The 22,749-nt window shown below is 36.0% G+C and overlaps 1 protein-coding gene across 14 annotated transcripts in view; it reads right to left on the bottom strand.

Annotated features, from left to right (window-relative positions):
- The window catches only part of POK (Vps52 / Sac2 family), a 227,940-nt gene that overhangs the window by 158,680 nt on the left and 46,511 nt on the right, over nt 1-22,749 (bottom strand). For 13 of the 14 annotated variants that reach the window (XM_089788133.1, XM_089788132.1, XM_089788137.1 and 10 more), the window contains one exon: nt 8,197-8,292. The exons of the other annotated variant lie outside the window; for it this stretch is intronic. In XM_089788133.1, the coding sequence (XP_089644259.1) occupies nt 8,197-8,292 (96 nt within the window). The remainder of the gene's footprint in view (nt 1-8,196; nt 8,293-22,749) is intronic. 14 annotated transcript variants of the gene reach the window in all.

Here is a 22,749-nt window from a genome sequence, read left to right on the forward strand (position 1 = left end):
ATTTCTATGCCCTTTCAACTGTAGTAAAACAGGTCCTAATCCAAAGGATGGCAAGTAATAACTTCATCTGTCATTCACAATCTGTCTTGCTCTTCTACAAAGCTTTTATCTGTTGAGATCAGGTTGACCTCAATCATAATAGTTATGAATCAGTTTAAGTCAATCTCATCCATGCTGAAGTTAAGAGTTCAACTTGAAATAACAATTATAATGTTAACATGGACATATAACATACTAGTAAACCAGGAGTTTCAACAGTAAAACTCAAATGTGGGACTATACCCCTTAAGAGTTGGTAATCACAGGAGGGAATCCTACACGATGATAACCACAAACAAACAAGAGACTAATTACAAAACTAGGTGCAAGTGGGATAAGGTGGGAGGCTGACTTCACCGAGCTGAAATAATAATCCAATGCCGGTCAGCCCTAAGAATTCCAGATACACCCATAATCAGGTATCATACCAAAGCAACATGAGCTGATGTTGAAAGATTGTAGCTTCAGTCAAATTAGATCACCCTGATCTTTTCTGTATATAGTATATACACCTTACATAGATGAAGATATATATATATATACACACACATATACATATATAGATATTTTTATATATATACTCACATATACAACATTACTTTATAGTGCCATATATATATATCATGCACAAATTAAATTAAATATGTTGATCGGGCTTCCTTGTTAATACGAAATACCTTGAATGAACAAGTTTCATTAAAGCTGAATGGTATGTTAATTATAGGGCTTATATTGTAGTTAAGATTAGTGACCATGTCACATAGGGACATGACCTTACGTGGCAATAGCCATGTAGAGTCATGTCTCTAAGTGACATAGGCTCTCACCACACACACACACACACACATATATTGCTGCTGCCAATGGAAATCAGATCAATCACAATGGCAATCTGAAGTACATCAGCAGCAGTATAAGTTCTCTGTTCTCACAGCGATAAGGAAGGTTGAAGTACTTACTATTTACTTTGGTCTGTCAATTCAAAATCAGATCAGACACTTGTATCAATGTTGAATAAATGGTTTATTGTTTCAAATATATATATTCATCATTTCAATATTGTTCTACATTGAATCTATCAAATATATATTGTTATCAGAAATAGTGAAACTGCTCTATCAGAGATCTTGTGAACATTTACATGGTATCAGAGCCTAATTGATAGAGCATTACAGTCAATTTCATTTAGATTAAATCTATTAAATTATCCTCAATATGGTGAATCATGTAAGAGTAGAAGACAGACTTGAAGGGGTCTCCAACTTTGCATCATGGAAAATATGAGTAATGATCATTCTTCGAGAAATGGAATTAGAAGGATACATAGAGGAAAATAAGTCTATACCTGAAAACAATCCAGTCAAAACAACATGGAAAAGACAAAATAATAAAGCCATGAAAATCATCATAGACTCTGTCAAAGATCATATACTCTCATCAATATCAAGCCTCAAAACAGCATATGAGATGTTCACCACTATTAAAAATACATTCGAAATTAATAATACCAGCAGACTGCTAACATTGAAACAACAACAACTATATGTCAAAATGAACAATGGAGAGTCTATTACATCATATTTTTTTAGAATTGCAGAATTAAAAGATCAACTTGCTATCATCAGAAATTGAGTAGATAATAAAGAGCTATGTTTAACTGCTCTAAAAGGTTTACCTTTATCTCGAGAAACCTTTACCCGTGGATTAAGCTCTTGACCTAAGCTACCAAATTTTGAGCAACTCAAAAATGAATGCACTCAAGAGGAGTTGAGACTAATCTCAAGAGGAATCAGTCCACATCAAGAGGAAGAAATTCAAGCTCTACAAACTAATGCAAACAACAAAGGAAAGAAGGGTCAATTCAAACGAAAAAGAGGAAAGAGAATTCAACAAAACAAGGAATTCAAAAAAACATACAAGAAAAGAGATTGGTCCAAAGTAAAATGCTTCAAATGTGATAAATTCAGTCACACTCATAAAGTTTATCCGAAACAAAAGAAAATTCAAGCAGCCCTAGCAGAAGTTAAGGATGAAAATTTTGCATTTTATTTAGCCCTATCGAGTCTCAAGTGAACTCAACACCAACAAAAAAACATGGATAATAGAGAGTGGAGCATCTTGCCATATAACTAGTTTTAAAGACAAATTCGAAACTTTTGATAGATACTCCTCTGAAGAAGCAACTATTGGGGATAATTCTACATATCCGGTAAAAGGGATTGGATCATGTTCAATACAACAAAGAACAAGAATCACTCTTCAACTAAAGAATGTAATGTTTGTACCCGGCATAAAAAAAAACTTGGTCTCAATCTGTAGCCTTGCAAATCAAGGGTATCAAATCACATTCCAAGAGGATAAAGTACTACCCTAGCCCAAGAACTCCAACATTAAGAACACAATAAGCATCAGTTTCAAAGACGGAAGTTTGTACAAACTCTGTAATCTTTAAAATCTAGCCCTAAGTCATGAAATCTCACAATCTAATGAAATCTGGCATAGAAGACTTGGACATCTTCATTTTCATGCCTTACCATCTATACAAAAAATAGCAACCAGATTACCTAGTTTAAAACCTAATCATTCTAGAACTTGGAAAGGATGTGCCTTACGTAAAAATGCAAAAGGGTCCTTCCCCAAAAGTGAACATAAATCCAAAGTTGTACTTGAACTCATTCACACTGACCTGTGTGGTCCAATGTCAGTACCTTCTCTAAATGGGTGTCTGTACTATATAAATTTTATAGATGACTTCTCTAGAAAAACTTGGATATACTTCCTTAAACTTAAATAATCAAATGAAGTGTTATCCAAATTCAAAGAGTTTAAAGCTCTAGTTGAAAATCAAACTGGGAAGAAAATCAAAACTCTAAGATCCGACAATGGGGGTGAATACATTTTGGAAAACTTTAAAGAATTTTGCATCTCTATTAGCATTAAGAGGAAGTTTTTTGTACCATATAATCCTCAACAAAATGGAGTTGCAAAAAGGAAACACGGATCTATTATAAAATCTATCAAAGTCATGATGCATGATCAAAATCTAGACATCTCATTCTGGTTTGAAGCTTCTGACAGCGCAATTTACATCCAAAATAGATGCCCTCATTCAATATTAGAAAACATAACCCCTGAAGAAGTATTCACAAGAAACAAGCCAAACTTAAGTCATCTAAGAATCTTTGGATGTCTTGTATACATTCATATTCCCAAGGAAAAGAGAACTAAACTAGAACCATCAAGAAAGAAAGGCATAGTTATAGGATAAAGTGAACCATCAAAAGGCTACAAGATTTAGGTACCTGGACAAAGAACTATTGAAATCAGCAAAGATGTAAAACTTGAAGAAGATATTGCTTTTAATCTCTCAAAGAACATTGATGAATCATACACTGAACCAACTACGGAATTAGATGAGAATTCCACAGTGGAGAATCAAAGGGAGAGTGATTCTGGAAGTCTTGCACCTCCAAGTTCAAATACAAAAAATATTGAAAACCTTAGCAATAAAAAGAGACCACTTTGGGCAAGAAAAATGATAGAAGAAAATCAAGTAGAACCTTATGAAGTATTCAAAGAAAACAAGAGAACAAGGAGCCATTCATGTTAACAAATATCCGAACTCATCAAAACAGACCCTTCAAGTGTTGAAGAAGCATTATCATGTCAACCTTGGAAAGATGTGATGATTGAAGAATATCAATCCATACTAAAAAATGATGTATGGGATATTGTATCCAAACCTAAAGATAAATCAATTGTCTCCTCCAAATGGTTATTCAAAATCAAGCATGCACCAAATGGTAGTATTGAAAAATAAAAGGCCAAATTTGTAGCTCACGGATTTTCACAAAAGGAAGGAATAGATTATGAAGAAACATTTGCTCTAGTTGTTCATTACACTTCTATCATAACCATCATAGCCATTACAGCATCCAAAGGGTGGAAGATACACCAAATGCATATTAAAACTGTATTTATGAACGATGTAATTGAAGAAGAAGTATACATCGAACAACCAGAAAGGTTTGTCACCCAAGACAAAAATTCCTTTGTATGTAAATTTAAGAAAGCACTATATGGTCTTAAACAAGCCCCCAGGGCATGGTACGATAGAATAGACAGTTACCTTTCAAAATTAGGATACTCCAAAAATGAAGTTGATCCTAATATATATTTCAAAATACTTGATGGTGACATGATTATTCTTGTACTAAATGTTGATGACTTAATACTAATAGGTTCAAGAACATCTTATAGCAAAATGCAAACAGGATTTGGTAGCTAAATTTGACATGAAAGATCTAGGACTTCTTCACTACTTTCTAGGCCTAGAAGTATGGCAAAAGAAGAACTACATCATTCTAAATCAAGGAAAATACACTATTGACATTCAGACGAAGTTTGGGATGATGGACTACAAACCTATAACTACCCCTATGGAAGTAAATCTACACAAACTAAAGAACGACGAATTTCAATCAGAACCCATTGATCCCACTTACTACAAGCGAATTATCAGATCATTGATGTACTTGGTGAACACTTCTCCTAATACCTATTACAACCAATGTCTTAAGTCAATTCATGTGTGGACCAAAGAAGATCCATCTCATGGCAGCCAAGCACATCTTACGATACTTGCGTGGTACAATTGGACTAAGTCTCAAGTATGATCAAGTTGAGATTAACCTTCATGGATATTCTAATTTTGATTGGGTCGGGAGCTCTACAAATCGTAAAAGCACTACAGGATATTGTTTCAATCTTGGTTCAGCAATGATATCTTGGTTCAACAGAAAACAATCATCAATCGCCTTAAGTTCCACTAAGGCAGAATACATAGCTTCTTCCACGGGAGCCAGAGAAGTAGTATGGCTAAAAAAGTTTCTAGTTGGATTGTTCAGGAAACCCTTGAAGCCAATGGTTATACATTGTGACAATCAAAGCTGCATCAAGTTGTCTGTGAATCCAATTTTCCACAATCAATCAAAGCATATTGAAATCCCTTACCATTATGTTAGAGATATGATAGATCAAGATGTACTGAAGCTAGAATACATAAGCACAAATGAACAGACAGCTGATATACTCACTAAACCTCTATCGAAACCTAAATTGGAGTATTTCAAAGGTAAACTTGAGATGGTTCAACTATGATTGTAACTACTGAAATCAAATCTCAGTTTTTGTAATACATATGTATGTTCATATTCTTGATGAAAAATGTTACTATCTTATAGTTGCATGTGATATGTAATGAAGGGTGACAATCTTCCATTGACATATATAAATAGAAGGTAACCATTGTAAGGTGACGATCTTATAAATGGTAGACCTGTTATCGTGACAGACTTGAATTGTTGATCCGGAGAACCGGAAGTCATGATAACAAACGTATTATGATCATACTTCATTAAGTTGTTGTCCCGGAGTGCTGGAGATCATAATACTTGTCATGATAGAGTTCATGACATTGTGATTTTTGTTATCTGACAGACTACTTTAAATTGTTGTCCAATATGAGAAAGTTTGGGTTAATCTCCTCACTCGCTAACAGGGAGTGTTGAAAGAATGTAGCTTCAGTCGAATTAGATCACCCTTAGATCTTTTTTGTATATGCACCTTACATATTAAATAAAATATATTGATCAGGCTTCCTTGTTAATACGAAATATCTTGAATGAACAAGTTTTGTTTGAGCTGAATGGTATGTTAACTATCGGGCTTATATTGAAGTTAAGATCAATGACCATGTCACATAGGGACATGACCCCATGTGGCAATAGCCATGTAAAATCATGTCTCTACGTGACATAGGCTCTCACCACAGATATATATATTGCTGCTGCCGATTGAAATCAGATCAGTCACAACGGCAATCTGAAGTACATCAGCAGCTGTATTAATTCTCTGTTCTAACAGTGATAAGGAAGGTTGAAGTACTTACTATTTACTTTGGTCTGTCAAGTCAAAATCAGATCAGACACTTATATCAATATTGAATAAATTGTTTATTGTTTCAAATATATATATTCATCATTTCGGTATTGTTCTACATTGAATCTATCAAATATATATTGTTATCAGAAATAGTGAAACTACTCTATCAGAGATCTTGTGAACATTTACACTGAGGGTATGACCAACTAAGTTGTAGGATTCTTACACCAGCTCCTAGAAGACTGGTACTAAATAAACCTTATCCCTTGCCCTTCAGAAGGAAGTGTGCAAGGGAGGATCAGAAGTGATCCATAGTTGGGTGGATAAACGCCCCAATGATAGGAGCTGAGCTTGAAGAAAATCATCCATTGTTTTGAGAAAAATCTCCTTTCTTGAAGAATGAGCACCTAGTGCTCATCTTTGGCAAAAAACTGAAAAGCCTCTTGGTATAGAAACTAGAGAGTGAAATTTCTCTTGTTTCAAGAATTGGGGTTTGGGGATGCAAGCCATCATATCAATAGAAGTGATCGTGTCCAAGGATTGCATCTAAGCACAGAGTTTAATTCAGAAGCATATTGAATATTTCAGTACTCATGCTAAAGATCAAAGCAGATCGCAATTGGTTGGGGTTTTCCAATTTCAGTTATTTTGGTTTTTAGGGATTTTTCAAAATATAGTCCAATTTGATATTCACAGTTATGTTTATTATCAGTTTGGGTAATTTCTAGATTAGTGGTGATACATATTATGTTATTCTACATTATTACTGTGCCTGGCTGTTACGATGAGCTGATAATTTTTCAATATGAAGCCGTATAGAGATACCATATTAATCTTATTTCTTCTGATTGCAACATTTTTTTAAGATATTATTTCCTTAGTTACTGTATTCGTCAGTTTTTGAAAGGACTTAAAACTGCAGTATTTTTTTGAAATAAATAATGGTAAAGATTGTTTGTGGGTCCCAACAGTTGCAGCCCACAAAGAGTAAGGAGATTGCAGCACTTTTAGTGTTTAATATTGTGAAAAAAGCACAACTCTATGGAAACAAAATCTGACACCATTTTTTGTTCTGTCCCCTAGCCACTAGTGACAATATTTTTCTGCTTTTTTTGTATAGGTGCTGATAAAAAGGAATCAGTTCAAAAATAGCCTAAAAATACAAAAGCAAAAAAGGACGTGTCTTGTAGGTCCAGCCACTGTTTCCAGCTGCAGCATGTCATTAAATGGGTCTTCTCATTTGATAGCAGTTGCATTGAAAAACAATTTCTCTGATTATAAGCTTTGAAGTTATCTGTTGGAATATAATACCTTTCAGACAGCTGCAACTTATCACCTGTTATTAAGAAATAATGGGTATTACTATTGATTTTTATATACAACAAGGGATTTTCTGTATTAATGAGCTTATAGATTTTGGCTATAATAATATTGGATAAATTAGAGTTCATCAGTTATTCCAGTGGAATAAGAATTCTGTGTAGATTTTAAAATGTTCCTTACAGCCGTGCATATTCAGGGAAGGTTCCTTAGTTGAACATCAACTGTTATATATCAGAACACAGAGATATTATGTGAGCTGGCATTTTATCATGAACAACCATATAGCTGCAATATTCAGATGTACCCATAAGTGATTGTATTATTCTGTTTTTCTATCAATCTAAGTCTCCTATATATACTAAAGTTACTTCTGTTTGATCAAATCATTGAAGTGTTGAATGTTCATCTTTTAGTGGCTGATTGCACTTGTTTATTAGTTAACATAAATCATCTCAGAGGAGTTTGTAGTTGTCAAAGTCTGAAAAAAGTAGATTTGTACCTATGGTTTACATTGTATAACTAGACGTAAATAATTTAAGTCTGGATGGCAATGACACTGAGACATAATTTGTGCATTTCATTTTCAATTAGTCCATAAAATTAGATACTGTCCCAGACTCCCAACCACTGTACGCTCCCACTTTGCCACATTGGAATATAGGTGACCAAAAAGTGTGAAGGGTTTATGCGTTTTGTCAAACATTTGTAAAAATTCAATACAAATTAGTTGGGGAAGTTACGCTTGTATAATGCATGTATCTTCTTCTATCTACATTGTCTATTTGGTAGAGTAGTTTCTATCTCCACTGCTTCTATAATTGTTTGGGTATTTAAGATCCACAATAAACAAGTAGCAATGTTGACAGATAAAATCAAGAAAATAAAACATACCTGAATAGATTCCAACTCTACTTGACGTAAATTCTCCTCCACACCCTTTGTATGCTCACGTAATTCAGTGCCCTTGGCCAGTATATTTGCAACCACCTAGAAGTGTTTTTTAATGGAATATTTAAGAACTTCAAATAACAAGAAACAAAGCAATTTAAATTTAAATGCAAACTAATGTGCAATACTAATAGGAACAGGTACAAATAAATAGATGCAACATATCAGACCTTGATTAGACAGGATTATTTGCATATTTGAATTTGTGAGGACTGATGATTCAGATTTTTTTTGTTTCCGTTTGTTAGTCCCCTTATATGTGTAATGCAATGTATTTTTACAAAGAAACATTAAGAATGCATTTCTTTAAGTAAACGCAAATGCTCTTAACATGTTTGTTACCGGACAAAAAATAGACATTGATACTGATAATTGAGTCTCATTATAGAAAATATCAGTTGTATAACAGTATAAAATTCAGGTACAACAGTATAAATTTCAGAAGTTGCCAAGAGAGTTGTCTGTCTGGATCAAAAGTCATAGTATTATCCGTAGTTTTATAGCTTGGCAGCCCTAAAATTGGACCGAGATTCAAGACTTGGAAAAAAATCAACATATTGAATTCAAGTACACATTGAGGAAAATTATTCAAAAATCTTCCAAATCTGATGCAGGAGAATCCTGGGGGAATCTGCAATTGGCATCAACCACAAAAATAGTTTTTGTTTGTTGATTTCAATTTTGATTTTTTTAAGTTCTGTTTGGCACCTCTTCATGTTGACCACTGTGATTCAGCTGTAATAAATAAGTTAAATCTTGCTTCTACTCACTGATGATCAACCTGTGAACAGAAAGCTTCAGAAATGGGCATAGAGATCCATCATTTTTTCTGTCAGATTTGTAATACAACCACCCTGGAAGACGTAAAGAAAAATATAGAAGCATAGGAATAGTACTGTCTCATGGATCACAATGATTGCAAGATATGCACAAAACAGATACACAGAACTACCTTGGATAGGTGTTGTTTGCAGTGGTTCTTCCTTTGAACTGTAAAATGTGAAGTAGCATAATAATGCCAAGAATGACATAGCCATATGTGCTCAAGGAGAGTGGTTAATTTGGATTGAAGCCAAAGCCACCAGTAAAGGAAGCGAAGAACAATGTAATCACTCCAACCAGTTTCAGATGTCACATGCAGAGAACAAATATATATGTTTAAAATTTGATGCCCTGAGGCGAAAAAGGACACAGTATTATACCTTCATATGACGTGTAAAAGTGGCTCAAACAAGTGTGCAAGAAAATGGTGACAGGAGAAAGATTGGAGTAGAAACAAATGCAAATCTTTTGCCCGTCGATGGAAGATCTGTTCGGTTATGCAAAGATAGAGAAGTGTGGTCTGCATAGGGGAAGGTAACTGCCCAGAGGAGCGGGTGTGTGGAGAGAAAAGAATGAGTATGCAGCAAGGCGACAAGTCTTCCTATGTGATAATGTTAAACAAGTGAATGCATATGCAATGAGAAAGAAAGCAAAAACTAATATGTAATGAGGGATGATGTGTGCCAAGAAAAGAGTATTGGTGGAAATCAGTTAAGCGTGGTTTCGTAGAATGTAGAGGGAAGTTGGTTCTTCAGCCTGGAAGACACAAAAGTTTGAAGAGCCATTGATGATAGAAGCAGATGCACAAGAGAGAGAGAAGGCCAATGTCTTCATTTTTCTCTGGAAATTTTCAAAAGAATGTGATTTGAGTTCTTGTTGCGATCTAAGTGGTAGTTAAAATGCATTAAGTCTCTATGATTCTTTGTGTCTCAGTTTTGTGTTTGCAGTCAAAGAGGAGTATCTCTTTGCATCGATTGGTATCAGAGCCAATGATCTTGAACTATAAAATGGGAATTAACTTGGATTGAAGCCAAAGCCACCATTGATTGGAGCAAAAGAAAATCTATACCACTCCAAGCAGTTTCAGACATCGCATGCAAAGAACAAATATCATGTTTAAGATTTGGTATCATCAGGCGAAAAGGAGGCACTATTATACCTTCATATGCCATGTAACAGGGTCCCAAATGAGTGTACAAGCAAATGATGAAAGGGGAAAGATTGGAGGATTAAAGAATGCAAATCTTTTCCTCATCGAAGGAAGAACTGTTTGACTTCCATTGGAATTAAAATGTGTCTTTTTTAATGTTTTCTTTAACTATATGATAGTGAGCTGAAAAGAAGCAGAGAGGACTTGAATAGACATCCATGTTGAGTAAGTTTAACGGGGAACATAGAAAGGACTTAATAGGAATAAAAGAATACATCTGTAGTTGGTAGTGTGGGGAAATCAAATATTAAACTAGCAAATGCATATGCAATGAGAAAGAAAGCAAGAATCACTGTTGAACACGGGATGATGGGTGCTAAGAAAAGAGGACTGGAGGAAATCAGCTAAGAATAGTTGTCTAGAGTGCAGAGGCAAATTAGGTCTCCACTCTGGAAGACACAAAAGTTTGAAGAGCCATTAAGGATAGAGGGAGCAATTGAAAGTGAGTGAGAAAGAGAGACAGAAGGACAATGTGTGGATTTTTCGGCTCCAGATTTCCAAAAGAATGTTCTTGATGCAATATATATAGTAGTTGAATGCAGAGAGTCTTTGTCATTGTTTGTGTCTGAGTTTTGCATTTGCAGTTGTGGAGGATGTAAGAACCCAAAAAGGTTCTAATTTCATCTCTACAGTATCCCTTGCTATTCTTGGCACAAAATTGTATTTCCAGGAATTTTTGTCAAACACTTGTCATGAAACCTCTGTCTTGTTGTCTTTTATTTTGAATTTTCAGATTGTTTTTGTTTGCTTGCAATGGTTTCAAATAAAGATTAAATGCTTGCAAATGATTACAAAGATATCCAGGCAAAGAACTAAAATGCATACATATAATTTATTCATGAAAAATGTGTGCCTACAGCCAATGGACATTTTCACGAGCACTTGGCATGCATCCCTTTTATCTTTTTGAATGCGTACATATGATTCTACATATAAAGTGTGCACCTACAGCCAATGGACATTTTCACAAACACTCAGCATGCATCCTTTCAATTCTCAAATGCAAATCTTTATGCAAGTTAGTTACTTACAGCAATTAAGCATTTTGACAAACAAATGGCATGCAATCCTATATTGCCTTCATTTATATGCTAAACCAAGTATAAGTTGTTATGCCTCACAATCCAAATGCCATTACAAAAATCTGATATAAAATGTGCATCTACAGCGGCATCATATGTCGGTAGATATACTAATCCAAATATATCAAAGTTTCAAACATTGAAATAGCAGCAACTTCAGTCGATAAACCTTCAAGAAGCTCACACCAAGCTAGCTTCAGTAATAAGCACTTCAAACCCCCTTCTATTATTCCAAGGATATTTAATTTCAATTTTGCACAAGAAATCTCCCACAGCAAAAATATGTCCTTTACTCACAAACCCTACATACCTCACATGGCTGATATATATCTGCTCCGGCTGCTAATACCATTAATCAGCAACCACTAGGAAAGATTAATCCTTGCCTTAAGAAGCTTGAACCTTCTGTTGCTGATAAACAACAGAAATATGAAGTAATTCCGCACCAATTTCATCCAAGAAAGCTCAATGATGAATCCTAGTTGACGGCATTCTAATAGCACAATGTATTGGAGATTTAAACAACTCACAGTGCTGGTAAAACTTGGAAGAACACCCTCACAATCCAAATGCCATTACAAAGATCCAATATAAAATATGCATCTACTGCAGCATCATATGTTGATAGATATACTAATCCACAATATATCAAAGATTGAAATAGCAGCAACTTCAGTCGATAAACCTTCAAGAAGCTCACGCTAAGCAAGCTTCAGTAATAAGCACTTCAAACCCCCTTCTATTAGTCTAAGCATAGTTCAAAATCACGTTCTCTGTCACTTATCAGCGAGGTAAGAAAAAAAGTTCTCAACAAATTTCAGAGATAAATCGGCAACTTCTCAGAAAAATATCAAGAATTTTTAAAATGACTTAAACTTAATTAGAAATTCATTTTTTGCAAAATTCAAACAGGAGATTCATCTAATGAGTAAACAAACCAAACAAGCTGATCTATATATTTAACAAATTTGCATCCTCATGTGGAATGCCGATGGCTGGCAGCCATATTTAGAGACTTTTAACTCTGAAGCAAACTAAAAATAGAAAATTGTCTTTGTAGAAAGATAAGCAAATACAAATGTGAGTACAAAAGAAAACTAATTTTCCTCATCCTCTTCCTTTTTCCGCTAAAAAAGAAAAATGATTTAGAAAACTTACTTGTGAATCCATATTTGCTTGAAAAATCTCTTCGAACCCACTTCAAATCTACTTGCAATCAATCTACAAGGCTGTCAAAGACTATTTCTCTCCACCAAAACCCTTCTCTCCTCCAAAACACTAAATAATGTGGAATTAGCAATGATTGGGCAAGTCATTGGGTGTCCAATTTTACTAGTGCCGCCCATGAGAAGTAGTTAAGTTATCGTGAGAAGTTTGAGAATTATCACAAGGAAGTGGCTAACTTATTGGCGAGAATTTAAGGTCTTCTTGGCTTGAATTTCTCACAAGAAAACCTTAATTTTTCTTGTTTTGCAAAAGTTCTAGCGAGAAGTAGAGATATTTACCACTTCTTGGAGAAATTTAATCTGTAATTCTAAGGATATTCACTTTCAGATTTGTACGAGAAGACTCCCACAGCCAAAATATGTCCTCTAAAAATACTCACAAACCCTTCATATCTCACGTGACTGATATATATCTGTTCCGGCTGCTAATACCGTGAATCGGCAACCGCTAGGAATGATTAATCCTTGCCTTAAGAAGCTCGAACCTACTGTTGCTGATAAACAACACAAATCTGAAGTAGTTCAACACCTATTTCATCCAACAAAGCTCAATGATGAATCCTAGTTGATGCCATTCCAATAGCACAATTCATTGGAGATTCAACCAACTCAAAGTGCTGGTAAAACTTGGAAGAAGTATCAATTCTTCAAGTTCCAATATGGAAACCCTTGTCTCCAATTTCCTTCTCTAAAGACAATGAAAAAACCCAATGCATTCAGAATGAGTTTGCTTTCTCTCGAAGGCTTTTTAATAAAATTTTACCATGAATCTTCACTAGCAAGGCTCTTTAATGAATGAAACGTTTGCACTTGTTGACTTATAATATATCATTACTAAACTGTATATTTTAATCAATGAGTATTAATTCCTCATTACCTTAAGCATAGCCTCCACTTTATTATAAATTCAATTTATAACTTAAATAATCAAACATTATTAAGGCCATCAAAACATTAAATACTCATTATTTTGATGAATTGTCTAAACCAAGGTGTCAACCACTGCATCCAATACGCACCCATTTGTCTAACTAAAAATAGTAAGGATCCCGCTATAAAATCCACATAATTACTATATAATTGTAAGTCCCTCAAAACAAAATCAGAAACCTCTAAATGGAAATGCCTCAAATGAAGGATCTAGTGAGATAAACCCTTACAACAGTCACCTAATGAGCTTCAAAACTACCAAACTAGACACTCTAATCCACCATACTGGCCTACGAGGGTTGATTGATAGGCTAATCCTTCAAATGCTGATGCTCACAAAAATGAGGACATTATTGTCCACCCACCCTAGTTGTCGTCGAGCAATTAGGATTGCGAAGAAACTCCACTGAACTATAAATCCAAAGAATGACTTAGACACGTCCCACACTGAAACACAACTACATAGAAATGAACAAGAAGCTATCTGCCCAATCTTTGTGCACTAAAACTATGCAACTAAAACAAATCACATACTATTGGCTAAAAATTGTGTAAGTCACTAAAACTCCAACTTACAAAATGGGAACTTTAGGCAACGGTGTACTGAGATAAATCTCTACTCTCAACAATACGAGAGACTCCCTTCTTACCGTAGGTAGCTACAACAGAAACCTAACTAGAATTTACAAATGGAGGTTCTCTGAATCAATTTTTCTTTTTTCAGGAATGATTTTACTCTAATAACAACTATTTGTGAATTAACAAAAAGTATCTACTGCTATAATAATACCAGTGGCTTAGAAGTTTACGTAAGAACAACTTTAAGACACCAGTTTACAACTTAACTTGTGCAATTGAGAATAAGAATCCACAATCTCTTACAATCAATCCTCTTTAAATATAAAGGTAAATAGCTAATAAGGCACAAAGTCTCTTATCAACTATCCAATTGAAATGATATACTAAGAATTAAAACACAAAGTCTTTAACTTCTAGTATTTGCAGCCACTACTAAACTAAAGCAGTCTTGTTTCCAAAAGCTCAAAGTCTACAAGAACAAAACTAAATATACAAATGCTTTACAAAGATGATTATGAAACAGAATAAAAATAAAATGATCAATGCCACATAAGAAAACAATGATCAACTTCAAGCCTCACAAAGCGAAGTTTGGAAACACTTGCTTCGTTATTCAATTCTGAAATTTGAATAAAAATCAAGAAACACAAAGTTTTCAAGTTACAAGCCTAGCCTTCTTGATTAAGAAAAAGATGATTATTTACAATGAGCTCTCTCCTTTATATATGAAAATAGGTGAGAGAGAAAGGTGGAGGGAAAAGTGATGCAGCAGCATCCTGGGTTGCCTTGTTATCCTCCTCATTTTTGTTCATTCTGCAATTCCTTCATGTGCCTAGTAGTCCTTCATGTGCCTAGCAGTCCAGTTCCTTCATCTGCCTAGCAATCTAGTTCCTTCATGTGCCTAGCAGTTCCTTCATGTACCTAGCAGTTCCTTCATGTGCCTAGGAGTCCTTCATATGCCGAATTACTATAGCAATTCCTTCATGTGCCGAATTACCCAGTGTATGCCGAGTAACTCTTCATGTGCCAAGTTACCCAGTGTATGCCGAGTGTTTCTTCATGTGCCGAGTTACCCAATGTATGCCGAGTGTCAGTATTTGGACGTGATTTCTGCGAGCTGACTTGCGGGATTTATTTCGATTGCAACATTTATGTTAAGATCTTTTCTTGGGATGTGTCCAGACCGTTGTTGGGTTGGCCTTCCTCTTATGTAATGTTCTAGAATAATCTGTAAGCCATTTTGGCAAGTATATATAGTGTTTAGGCTTAGAGTTAGGAAAGTTTTAAGAAGAAGATTGCAGAGCAGAACTGAAAGTGCGAATTTGCACTTGGATCTTTGAATGTGAATGTATTTGTAATTGGTCGTAACCCAGAAGGCCTTACAGCTGGGCATGTATGTTGAATATTTGAAGAATCAATAAAAGTATTTAATTCCTCTTCCTCCTTTGGTTGTTGTTCCTCGTGTTTGCTTCCATTGTGTTAACTCTTGCGGGGTGATTTGGATAGCTGGGTGAGCCTTTGGCCCTAGTTATTCATTCTTTGCCTACGTCAAAAAGAGGAAATCCTCAACCACCTTGACTTATTCTCTAACAAACTCCTAACTAACTAGTTTTGACTTATTCAAAGTTGCATGCCTAATGCTATTGCAACTTGACTACATGAGTTGATTGTATAGGGACATGTTATCCTATACTTACAATGTAATCGCTCTTTACATGTAATCTTTGTCATTCTACTTTAAAGCATATAAAATTTTGAAATGTTCACAGAGTCTCAACTAGTTTCTCAAACTTTTGCAGTGAATCACACACAACTTCTATTATGAAGTAATTGTTAAAATACTTGCTTGTTAATAACAGAGACAAAGAGGTCTATATATACAAAAGAATAAAGCAACGTTTCCTAGGAAATGATCGTAAAGAATAGAAATACTCTATTCTAGCTAAAAGAAAGCTAAAGAAAGCTAACAGATAACTACAGCTAACTAAACACTAGAAAGATTCTAATATTTACAATAGATTACAAACAAATAACCATTAACTAATAAAAGGAAGCTTATCTATTATCGTAATACCCTCCCTTAATGGTTAATCTATCCACAACACCAAGTTGTCCTCTGAATTTATCAAACTTATCAAGACTAAGAGGCTTCATGAGAATGTTTGCAGTCTAATCTATGGTAGGAACATACTGCAAGTCTATTGTCCCATCTTCAACCAGCTATCGTATGTAGTGACCGTGAACATACACATGCTTGGTTCATTCATAAAAGATTGGGTTTCAAGCTAACTTGATAACGCCTTCGTTATTAACAAACAAAGTGGTCGGTCCTACTATTGACATCTACATATCACCAAGCATCCGACAAAGCCAAACAGCTTCACAACCTACCTTGACTGTCCTTTTGTATTCGGCCTCTATAGACGAGAGAGAAATTGCCTGTTGCTTCTTATTGGGCCATGTGACGGCACTTGATCCCAAACTAAACACATCAAGAAGTTGACTTTTTATCGTCAATAGAGCCTACTTAATCTAAATCTATGAACCCACTGATTCTAGGATTAGAACTTTGAGAGTAAAGAAGTCCATAATCTGAAGTGCCCTTCACATAACGAAGCAAATGCTTTGCTGTCATCCAATGATCAGCCTTGGGAGTTGTCATAAAGCGTGATATGTTGCTGACTACGAAGTTGATATCAAGCCTAGCAGCAGAGAAGTAGATGAGGTTGCTTACTAATTGCCTGTATGTAGTACCATCAACGGGGGGAGAATCAGACTTTGTTGATAACTTAAGACCTTTCACCATGGGTGTAGATGCAGGCATGCAATCCTTCATATGGAATTTGTCTAACAAAACCCTGGCATATTTGGATTGGGAGATGAATATACCAGAAGACTGTTGCCAAACTTCAACACCTAGGCAATAGTGCATGAGCCCAAGGTCAATCATTTCAAAAGACTAGCATAAATTATGTTTGATTCCCTGAATCAAAGATGTCAAGCAATCAATGAGGATCAAATCGACACATAAATAACCAGAAGGATGATGTCACTGTCAGTAGTCTTGATGTACAAAGTTGAGTTTGAAGAACCTTTTTGGAAGCTTCGATCACCGAGGTACTTATCAACTTTTATTTACCATGCCCTAGGGGCCTACTTCAAGCCATAGAGAGCTTTCACCAATCTGAGAACCTAATGGCCTTTACCCGCAACCTTGAAACCAGGAGGCTACATCATGTAGACCTCCTCGTGCAGATCACCGTTAAGGAAAGCACTCTTGATGTCCATCTCATGGACCTTCCAACCAAACTATGCTACCATGGCTAGGACTAATTTGATTGTGCTCCTCTTTGCAGTAGGAGTAAAGGTCTCCTCATAATCAATGCCTTGACGCATAAAAAAGCCCTTTGCAACTAAATGAGCTTTGTACTTATCCAAAGTACCATTAGATTTGTATTTGATTTTGAAAACCCATTTGCAGCCAATAGGTTTCTTCCCTGGTGAACGATCATAAAGGACCGAAGTGTTATTCTTCAACAGGCTCAGGTGTTCAGACCTCATGGCTTATTCCCACTCTAGAATTCCTTTAGCCTCAAAACATGTTTGAGGTTCAAATACATTGTGAATGTTGGCCATGAGAGCAAAGTTAACAAACTCTGTAGGTTTGCTCTTTTTCCGAGCAATTCTCCCATCAATGAGCTCATCATCATGAAGATCAACAAGTGTCTTAGCCTACCACTTAGGCTGGAGAGGAGAACGGCCGGAGAGGAGAACGACCAACATTGGTATCAAGAGATGCTTGGTGATCAGGTTCCTCATCAGAAGAATTTGGATCAAACTCAAGTAAAGCATCTACAAATCTGGGTGATCCTGCAGGAGAAGCTGGAGGTGTCTGTACATGGATCACTAGTATAACTGGTGCTATTGGAGCCCTCCCATCAGGTGGACCTAATGGAACTCTAACTCCCAAATCATGAGCATTCATGGGCTGGTTTGCTAGATCAAGAATAGGAGAAATAGGCATGAATGGTCCTCGTTGCTCAGCAAAGACTACATCACGACTATACAAGAGACGAGATGTTTCAGTGTCAATCAAGCGGTAGGCTTTGTGAAGACTATTGTATCCAGCAAGCATAAGTTTCTGACTCTTGGCATCCAACTTGGTGCATGACACATCAGGGATCCTAACAAAAGCAAGGGAGCCAAAAACCTTCAGGTGACTGATTCTAGGCTTACGACCTGACCAGGCCTCTTTCGGAGTCTTACCTTTGACCGCCATGGTGAGGGACGGGTTCAAAATGTAAACTGCAGTGTTAACTGCTTCTGCCCAAAACTTCTTTGGAACATGTCTATGTTCGATCATGGATCAACCATCTCAGTGATTGTTCTGTTATGATGTTCAACCACATTGTTTTGTTGTGGTGTGTGGAGTGTGGTTAACTGGTATTTAATGCCATGACTATCCAAGAAGCTAGAGAATTCATTAGAACAAAATTCTCCCCCATTGTCTAATATAAGAGTAATAATAGATTTTCCAGACTCTTTTTCAACTAAAGGTTTAAACTTCTGAAATACAGGAAATGCATCTAATTTCTTTTTAAGAAAATAAACCCACATTTTTCTACTAAAATCATCAACAAACAACAAAAAATACTTGAACCCAAGAACAAAAGGAGTGGTCATATGGCCACAGATATCAGCTGAACAAGCTAAAGTAGCTAAGAAGCTCGCCATGAATCGCCACTGGTGAAAGGTGTGTGATGTTGCTTCCCAACTTGACATGCATCACAAACTCCAAGCTACTGAGTCTGACTCTCTGGCAAATTGAGGACAAGCTCTTCCCAAGCAAGCTGAGAGAGATAATGCACATTTAAGTGCCCATAACGTTGATGCCAAAGTGTTCTAACAGAATACCGCCGAACAGCCACAGCTATGTCCCAAGAATCACCAAAATCGATAAGGCAGAAAAGACCATGATCCTCAAGATCCACTGCAACAATTGACTGAGTAGCCCTATTAGTGATGGTACACTAATGAGAATTGAAAGTGACATCCAAGTGTGGAGAATGTCGGAGTAACTGACTGACTAAGAGTAGATTTAGTTCCATCCCTGGAACGTAGTACACATCAAGGAAAATGAGATTCCTCCCAACAAATTGAATCTGAATGTTGCTTTACCGACAACGGTGTACTCTTCTCCACCACCAAAAATAACAGAATCTGAGTAAGGCTGGTGGTAGTTAGTGAACCAGATTCTGCGGTGGGTAAAATGAGAAGAGCACCTAAATCAATATACCAGCCAAATGACTTCACATGATCTGCAAGTCTTTTAGCCATAAAGGCGTAAGAGGCATATTATGTCTACTCAGTGTGCTCCACACTATTCGATTTGGGCTACAAACCTGATTTCTTAAATTGGGCAACTAAGCACTTCCGACATTCAACCTTCATGTGACCAAACTTGTGATAGTAGTTGAATTGAATGTTCTTCTTTCGAGAGCCTTCTGAAGTTGGAGCAGAGGACTTTTGCTAAGAAGACTACTAAGACTTGCCTTTATCCTTCTGAAAGGAATTAGCAACAAAGGCTTGCTCTGTGGAGGTAGAGCAGGAACTAGTACCAAACTGTTGTTTCCACTGATCTTGTTGATGCAGAAGTGTGCAGAGATCCATGAACTTTACATCAACACTAGAAGGCATGATGTTGAGAATCTCGATAAAATGTTCATAGGACTTCGATAAACTCCGGAGAGTGAAAACCACAATGTCCTCTTCCTCCATCTTGCGACCAACGGCAAGCAATTGATCACGGATTTCCTAAATCCTATTTAGGTGAGCCCGAAGCTAAGTTGGCTCATCCATGATAATAGAAAACAGAGTGTTCTTCAAGAAGAAAGCTTTGCTTTTGTCAAAAGTCTCATGAAGACTTTTGAGATATGCCCATATCTTGGCAACTTTCTTGCCAAATGGAATCTGAGAGAGCTGATTATCAGCTATGGATAATTTGAGAAGTATCATCACCTCTCGATTATTCAAATCCCATGTATCTGATCAACACCAAGGGCAGTCAGACGCTATGTAACACCCAGAACAATATGATCAATATTCCAATATTCAAAAATTGCTATTATCCGCGGCTTCCGAGTGCCATAATTCCGACAATTGAATTTTGAATTGCTCTTGAGCAGAATATTAGTCAATGATACCATAGCACATTTTTTGATGAAAAAGCGTAAAAATTTGTGAAGGCATGTTCTTTGAGGCAAAAAAAAATGGAAGACCCAAAAAATTTGTAAGGTGCCCCAAAAGAGAGTTCAAAAAACCCAGAAAGAATATGTTGTCAATTTCTTGATCTGCTAGCTTGAAAATAGATGCACAAAAATTGAGGCACCCAATAAAATAGAATGACAACCTAGTTGAACTCTCGAAAAACCCACCAAGAATCTGTAATCAGAAGAAGAAAAAAATTGAGCCCAACAAATAAGGTTTTGAACAAAAAAGTCCTAGGCTGAAAAAAGCTTGAAATCAATGGCGAATCTACAGCAAAAAACACAGTTTCTGGGTGCAAATCTATTACTAAGGGTTTTAAGAAACCCTTGGCGTCACTCACAATCCTAGATGTGCAGAAAAAATGGACAAAAATGCCCAAAATACAGTCACGTTCTTTCAAAAACGGCTAGGAAAAAAAGGTGAATATTAATCGTCAATATTCTCAGAGAAACCCTAGTTCAAAGCAAATATTTTAGAAAAATAATTTTGAAAATAGGGTCTAATAATTTCATGTATGATTTTCGAAAAAAATTAAAGAAGTGTCTCTGATACCATGTTAGGAAGTAATTGGTAAAATACTTGCTTGTTATTAACAGAGACCGAGAGGTCTATATATACAAAAAAATAAAGCGATGTTTCCTTAGGAAACAATCGTAACGAATAGAAATATTCCATTCTAGCTAAAAAAAAGCTAAAGAAAGCTAACAGATAACTACAACTAACTAAATATTAGAAATATTCTAATATTTACAATAGATTACAAACAAATAATCATTAACTAATAATAGAAGCTTATCTATTATCGTAGTAACTTCAGCATTTGGTTCACCAGTCTATTCTGCAACCATGATGATCTTTCGGTATGTACTTGCTGCTTCTGAAATTTCTTTGCTAGAAACTTCATTTTTGCTCCATGGATCATCTAGTGAACACTTCCAGCTAGCAAATGTATTCATCACACTGATATTGAATCGTCTGCTTCAAACTGTAAACGAACTGCTTCAATTAACTCTGTAAGGATATCTTCTTCTCTCTCAAGTTCATTATTTTTAGAGATAACTCCACATGACAGTTTTTTGTAACATTCGTTGATCATGTCTTCTTAATTATTTATCTTGATCATTGCTGCCTTTGCATCTTTTACGAGTTGTTGCAAGAATTGTTCTTTGTTAGTCATCAGGTGCATGTAATCATGATACATCTCAACAAATTGGATGACTTCATACTCGCACAAGACATCTAAATCAATCTCCGTCATGTTGTTCTAGGCACCGATGTCTCCATCCAGCAACTCTAATTGATGTTTAAGGGATTCTTGAATATCACTTAATCTAGCAACAGTTTCCTTTCCTTTTCTCACCATCCTGTAAAGACCTCGAATGAACTAGACACCTTGTGATTAAATACTAATGGCCCATTCATCTACAGTCTGCGCCTTTTTCTTTATTCTCTCTATGCACTCGGCAGAAATAGGTTCAACACTTGTAGAATATTTATTTATCTTTTCAATTGTTTCCAAAAGATGTGCACTCTCTCTCTTAGTCTATTTTTCTTTTCCCATAACTTGTCATTTTTCTGGGCTAAAAATTCAAGACCATCTTGAGCATCTTGTCGACAACTCAAACGAGTTTTCTTTCCAAGCTCGATTCTGAAGAACTTGTAATCAGCAGCCTGCATTTCTTCTGCTGGTTTTTGAACAAGAGGTTCAGCAACTTCTGCATACTTAATGTTGTTGTCATCAACTACAACTCGAGAAATTGTTTTAGCTTTCTTGTTCTTTGAAGCCTTTGGTGTGACAGCTTGCCTGTCAAACTCGTGGTGGGATTTCTTCCTCTTTCGTGTGATAGTGCTTAGTCATGGGGTTAAGCTTAAAGATATGCCAGCTGCAGTAGTAGTCACCATGGTCCGTACTGGATTATCTTCCATAACAGTAGTGGCTATGGCAAGAGTCTCAGTTTGAATGGCCATAGGTGCAGGACTACTATGTGTAACCTCTGTCATGAATTGCTCAAACTGAACTGAGGTTACATCGATCAATGTCATGGACTGAGTTGAAACAGAGGGGATTGACATAGAATATGCATCAACCACATTCTCATCGTTATATTGATCACCTTTTGTTTCCAGTGCAGCTGCTGCCGAAGACATGGGTTGTGTTGGAGTCACCATACCATTGCCTTCAAGAGGTGGATGTTTGGTGGAGAATGCATCCACTGCCATGCTCAAGGGTGAATCAGGGAATTCATCTGATGCAGGTGCAGAGTCCAGAATGATGGAAATATTGCCATTGATGTCAAAGGTCTTCAGAATGATGTTGTTAGAAACTGTCATTGATGTCAATAGGCTTGAAGAAGTTATCATTAATATCAAGTATATGACT

Source organism: Cupressus sempervirens, chromosome 6 (genome assembly GCF_028749045.1).
Source record: "Cupressus sempervirens isolate cs-2001-9-10 chromosome 6, ASM2874904v1, whole genome shotgun sequence".
NCBI classification, from domain to species: domain Eukaryota; kingdom Viridiplantae; phylum Streptophyta; class Pinopsida; order Cupressales; family Cupressaceae; genus Cupressus; species Cupressus sempervirens.